The 6,779-nt window shown below is 31.0% G+C and overlaps 1 protein-coding gene across 1 annotated transcript; it reads right to left on the bottom strand.

Annotated features, from left to right (window-relative positions):
- On the bottom strand, positions 1 to 4,402 carry LOC110802774 (zinc finger protein WIP3). The gene is made up of 2 exons (XM_022008222.2): positions 3,675 to 4,402; positions 1 to 1,390 (listed from the first exon to the last, which is right to left on the bottom strand). The coding sequence occupies exons 1-2, from the start codon at positions 4,314 to 4,316 to the stop codon at positions 941 to 943; spliced, it is 1,092 nt and encodes a 363-aa protein (XP_021863914.1). The 5' UTR covers positions 4,317 to 4,402; the 3' UTR covers positions 1 to 940.
- Positions 4,403 to 6,779: the final 2,377 nt, after the last annotated feature.

The following is a 6,779-nucleotide window of genomic DNA, read 5'->3' as shown; positions in this document are numbered from 1 at the left end:
TACTGCTGAATACACGTAATATATATGAACATGAACTATATAAGATAATTAAAATTGATTAAGGAAAAAACAAACTCTTCAATAATACATGAACTACAAATTGTCTTTGAAAGATACGTAACATATATAATGTTACCACAAGAATGCATAACCTAGGATTAATACAAAGTAATGATGAAGCTGATAAATTTTCTCCATTTGAGGACAATTTTAGCAAGCATCTCTAGCTTATCCTAAGGTAGGAGAAAATTCTTCAGCTTCATCACTTTGTATATTGATCCCTCAACTTATTAAGCATCATCTATCTAGCTAAGAAAAACTTGATCTTAAATGAGTACGTACTATTCTTGCTTATCCATCTAGCATGTGCTCCAAAACAAACCTCTCCTCATTCTTGAGAAACTTTTTGTTGTAGAGCACAAGCCTTGATAAGCCTTGAAAAAAAAAACCATACATCATACTTAAGCTTTTAAAAATGATTAATTTGATCGAAACCTTCCATCTTCAAACATCGATGGATCGATCCATGAAAGTTTAAGGGCACGTTTGGATTGGGTGAGTCAAACCACCATAATAAAAGGACAATGAAGGTGAATTGAGGTGGTTGCAAGGAAAGTGGTGTGGTGGTATTGTGATGAGAAGTTGTGGTAGTGGTAGTGGTGGTGTTGTAAGGAGAAGGGAGGAAGGGGGAAGTAATTATCCCAAATGAGGGTAATAATCACCCTAGTGGGATGGTGGGTAACTATTCCCCCCCATGATGAGGGTATTTGTTCCCCCTTCCCTTTTATTTTCTTCTTGCCAACACTAGCTTGTTCCCTTTGCCACCACTTCATCCCCTCATCATCACTATCAATTACCTTAGTTTAACTTTTATTACCCCTTTAATACATTACCCTCAATCCAAACATGCCCTAAAGTTTAGGTTAATTAGTAGTACTAGCTAATTATAACTAGCTAGCTCCTCGTCTTCAGAGGAGCCAGTAGTGATGCATTCTTTCTCTTCCTGGAACCTTTCAAGGGAAGGATGAGGAGAATGACCCTTACCAAAAGACTTAATATGGTCTTTGAGTGATCTCTTGTGCTTGAAATCGGAGCCACAAGTACAATACCAAAGCTTGCCACAATTCTTTTCATGAGTTCTCCAATCTCCTTTAACAGCAAATGCTTTGCTACATTTCCTACACATAAAGCCTTTGATGCCATGTTTTCGCTTGAAGTGAGTTTGGAGAGTCCTAAAGTCCTTCAAGGGTTTTGCTCTTGGGTGGTTGATGTTGTTTTTGCAACCTTGCGCACAACAGTAGCATGGTAGCCTTAGCATTGCTGCTGGTTGTGTCCCTCTTAGTGATTCTGGTCCCTTTCTATATTCCGACCCATGTCCCCACATATGCATCTGTATATATAGTAAACGGATAACATTATTAAGCTAGCCGTGAATATAGTGTGAAAACTGAATAAAGCATTCAATTATCCCAACTATATTCTTCGTATATATATTTTCTATTTTCATTCGTTACTTAAATATTGTACAATTGTTGACTTTACGTTCTCTAACATATGATTTAATTTGACTCTTACTATATCGAATTAAGTAAATGTAAAAGTTTATAAAAGAAAAATTAATATTTAGAAAATATATACTACGTATAAATACAAATCTAACCAAATCCCACATTAATTTTTTCTTAGGTAATACTCCCTCCGTATTTTAAAAAGAGATATATTTTAACTGACACGTAGTTTTAAGAGAGTGACTTAAATTTATTAAAATAAGATGAAGATGGATTAGTGAGTGAATCTATTACTATATACTAAAAGAGATACCATGAATGACACGTCTCAATTTCTGGTGCGATTTTTTCCCACCAAAAACCACATTCCCAAAAAAGTGTATGTTTTATTTTATTTGTATTCTCTTACCTCTTTCTTTATAAACTACTCCTTATTTATGTATGGAAACAAATTTTAGTTTATAAATTATGACAATAATAGATACGACGTAATAATAATTATTATAAATTAGTAATATTTTAGTCAAATCGCTATATTAATAATGGAAAATATATCACTCAATATTTTGGTCAAATTGTCATATTAGCATTTTAAATATGCATATTAGATTAATAAATTTAAATGAGTAAGTTAAAAATGTTATAACTATGCAGTAGTTTGGGAGATATTCATCTAGTTATTTATTATAGTTAAAAAGATGATGTGAGTAAGTGTAAGGACCACAAGAAAGAGAGAAATATTAATATATTTAAAAGTGGGGACCAAAACATGTCAAAAAATAAAAGTGTATCTCTTTTTAAAATACGGTCATTTAAGGAAAGTGTATCTCTTTTTAAAATATGGAGGGAGTACTATAAATCACAAAACTTGACCAAAAATTTAAAGTGAATAGTATAAAAAAAATGGTGCGATTAAGGAATGGAGGAAGTATTGTTTATCAATATTGAATTTTACTCATCAAATTTTATCAAAAGTATATAGAAACACATTATAACAATTAAGTAATAATTTGAAAGTAGTAAGCCTTTATCACCAAAAGAATAATATACGAGTACATATACATATCATGATTGATGTACGAAGTATATAATTAAATAATTGATAGATTAGTGAAAGTTTGACATATAAAATCATATATAGAGCCTTGTTTATGAAATGGATCGAGTAAAATCTTAGATCATGCATGTAGCCGCCGAAATAGAAATTATTTAGTACTAGTTCGCAATGCTTGTCTAATTAAGAACAAAACTAAAACAAACTAATTGAGAGGAATGATCAATTATTCTTGTTCAATTAAGTTTGAAATAAATGATGAGTACGTGTGAACTTATTGACAACTTGACACTCTTAAGTTAAGTAGTACTCATAGAATATCTTCCTCTACTCTTGTTGTACATTTTCAACTTTATATCTTTTTCATTTTACGAAGATCTGTCGTACAATTATTATACAAATTGGAAGTGTTCACTATACAACCGATTGTACTTAAAAATATAACCATTTTATTTGCTTATTATTTGAATGATTAATTACCACCACAAGTTAAAAATAAATAAATTAAAGAATAACCTAAGAAAATAATGCACCAAATAAGTAGACTTTAATTAGTTATATTATACCTAATACCATTATCATCTAAAGTAAAGCAGTTTGATCAACATAATTTCAACGCATGGTGAGAACACAAAACCTATCTAACTAATCTGTGGAAAGCTATTATTCATGTTTTCTTCTTTGTCCCATATTCAAATTCAAAAATGACCCAAATTAGATTGCAACGCGTGCAAATTGATAACGATAGATGTAAGTATAATTAGTTCCACCCTTTCATTTTAAATAAGAAAAATACAGGATTCCATGATTTTAAGATCTACCAGTCATATAAGTTATACTATCAGCGTGATAAAAATACTTACGCTGTTCTGTTTTAAATGACCACAATTATTTATGCACGTTTGCCAATGCATGATTTCAAACGTTAATATCTCCAATTATGGATTAGAAAAAATTATAAAAATTTGATATTTAAAAAATATTTATTGAGACGAATCTAATAAGACCTCAAATGAGATTGTGTGAATAGTGTTATAAATCACAATTGTGTCATGTAAATAAGAACTGGTGAAGTATTAAATATGAAAGGAACTCGATCTTGAAAAACTAACCTGCATGTTGTTGTAGCGGTTGAAAGTCTTGCTACAAATGGAGCAAGAAAATTGCATGGGTCCAATCAAGATTTGTGATGTGGTTGGAATCCAAAACCTACTCTCAGTGTTAAATGATGATGATGAATAATGATGATCAAACATGTTAATTTTCTCTTTATGATCATCATTAATCATCATTAACAAACTTTGATCCTTTTCTTCTTCCTCTAATTTCAAATTCTTGCTCTCAACCAAATCATCATCATCATCAATAAAACTCCTATTAGACAACTCTTGATCATGATCATTAATAGTTATAATACTATTACTACTACTACTATTAGGCAACCCAATGTGCAAAGCAACCATGACATTATTCTCCTCCTCATGATCATCACTCTCTTCATTATAACCCTCACCCTCTTCTTCCTTTATTGCCTTTGCCTCACTAAGCCTACTTAAGAGTGGCAAAGTCATCTCTCCATCGACTTCGCCTTCGTCTTCTTCATCTTGGTGTTGTTTGTAGAATAAAGGCAATTTCATCATCAACATCTTACTTTGAATTTCTTGTTGGATTGAAGAAGAAGAAGAGAAAGATGATGTTATTGGTGAAGGCTTGAGCCATTCAATGAAGTTTGGAGCTTGAAAACACAAATCCATGTCATTTACATGGCATAGAAGCTTAATTAAGCTCCTTAATATTGTTTTGCATATTAGTTTCTTCCCCCCTTAAGTAGTTATATATGGGGAGGTTTTCATTCACCTTTTTATGTGAGAAAAGGGCTTTTCGAATTATGATGTCACTAATTACTAATGTCAATGCTAGGATTTTCTTTTTCTTTTTGTTTTTTTTTTTTTTTTTAAATCTCTATTTTTTCTTTGGAGTTTTCCTCACTTTTTCTAACAAGAAGAGAGAGGGATATTAGTGGTGGGGTTAAGGATAATGACATGCTAAATCAAAGCTTTGGCTTGATAAAGAGAATCCTAGAACAAGTCTGACGTTTGCACGAAAAATCTAGTTTTTTAAATTTTTGTTGTTGGCCAATATCCACACATACACAATATGTATACACATTAAGAGAATGTTTTGGGGAATAAAGTTTTGTTTTTCTAATCTCCAACCTTAATATATACCTCAAGTCTGTTTTATAGCCAGTAATAAATAATATATTAATTGAAATAAATTTGTATGTAAATTTGTTATAATAATCAATGTCCAATGTTACCAATTTACTATTATTTACGATTTGGAGTATGATATTGGGAGGGAACTGAATGAGAATTCGCAGAAAAAAGTACAAGTTTGGGAACTGAGATTTTATTAACTTGGACATTATTATTTTACTTTCGCAACAAATAGACTGTTGATCGGTACAAGATCGATTTTGGAGTAAATGAACGTTACAATTAAATAATATCAGATGGATTAGTTGTTGATAGCGCGCGTAATTATATTTGACCGATAACACACTACAAGAATTTGTATCTTTAACGACAACCTAATTACGACGGGTCAAAAATTCCGTCGCAAAAGGCTTTTGCGACGGGGCTAACAACCAAACAATGACGGGAATAACCGTCGCAAATGTCTTTTACGACGGGTTTACGACGAATTTACGACGGGATTTCTATTAACGACGGCCCCCTTTTATGACGGGTTCGCGACAGAAAATTCCGTCGTTAATCAACGATTATTGACCTTTCGCGACGGGATTTCCCGTCGTTAATAATACAATTTCTTGTAGTGACATACATTAATGTGTAACAGAAATACCTAGATGATATATGTCGATTCCCTCCGTTTCAGAATAATTGGCATGCTCACATTGCAATTTGACAAATAACGTGACAATTAAACCTGGATGGAATAGTTGTTGATGACTTGATATAGATGTTGTATTTGAGTGTTTTTCTTTTCTCTATTCAAGTTATGCTTCGTCGAATGAATTTAAAAAAATAGATGTTGTATTTGATGAGTTGGCCTTTTATGAAACCGTCTTATGTATAAGACAGCTGATGATCGACAACATTAAAAATATAAAAATGTAATGGAAAAATGTATAATTAAAATAGTTAATATAACTATTTGATTACAATGTAATGAAGTACTATTTGATTGAAAGTGCAATTAATAGAACATAATTATTTAATCACAATGCATAATTATTTAATTAAAAAGTACAACTATTTGGTAATAAGTTGATATTATACATAAAACCGTCTTATATACAAGTAATTTTTTTTATTGATTTATTGAGTAAAGGGAAAGCTATTTGTCAAATATTGTGTAATCTCGTATCCTTCTCATTAATAACACACGTATATATATAGTACAACTCATTACCTAAACCCTAGATTACATATTAGGTAACATACCATATGTAGGACTCATATTAGGTAACATACCATATTTAGGACTCTACAGAATATTCACAATATAATATCTCCTATATTCTATCTTAACACTATTCGTGTCTCCAAAGTAATTTGGTAGTTGGAATATTAAAAACTTATTTTGAAATTATTTGTAGACAAAACAGGAAACAAGAGTAATCTAGTCAATACCTGAAAGGAAGTATCGACCTCGATCAAACATATTTATAACGTTAATTCCAAAAATAAAATAAATAAAAAGGGTAAATATAACAGCGTGCGAACAATATTAAAATGTGTATGGGTGTGAAAAGTTTATATACTTATAATTATAAGTCTAATTCATTCAATATAAGCAGCTGGAATAATAAGCATTAAATGACAAATTAGTCTTTATCCGTAATTATGTGATTATATTATTTAATCCACTTGATGTTAATCGGAGAAATTTTTGTTCATGAAAGATTGAAAGCTTCGTACATTTTCACAAGAAGCACATTCGTACGTAATTCGATACTTATACCACTCCCGTACCATGAAATATGAATATCATCCTCCTTATTCAGAAAAACACACGTACGAGACATTGCAAATTATGCGTATGGTACAATCAATTATGTCTAGATTTAGGGTATTGTCGTATTGACTAATGTAAGTATTAATGCATAAAACGTTTTTAAACAATAATTCACCCATTTATAATTTTTATTATCCTCGTGACTCATTCGCGCGCATTATGCACCAGGAAAA

This window comes from Spinacia oleracea, chromosome 6, assembly GCF_020520425.1.
Source record: "Spinacia oleracea cultivar Varoflay chromosome 6, BTI_SOV_V1, whole genome shotgun sequence".
Lineage (NCBI taxonomy): Eukaryota > Viridiplantae > Streptophyta > Magnoliopsida > Caryophyllales > Amaranthaceae > Spinacia > Spinacia oleracea.
The sequence above is the reverse complement of the archived record's forward strand: the minus strand, read 5'-3'. Positions and strand labels throughout refer to the sequence as shown.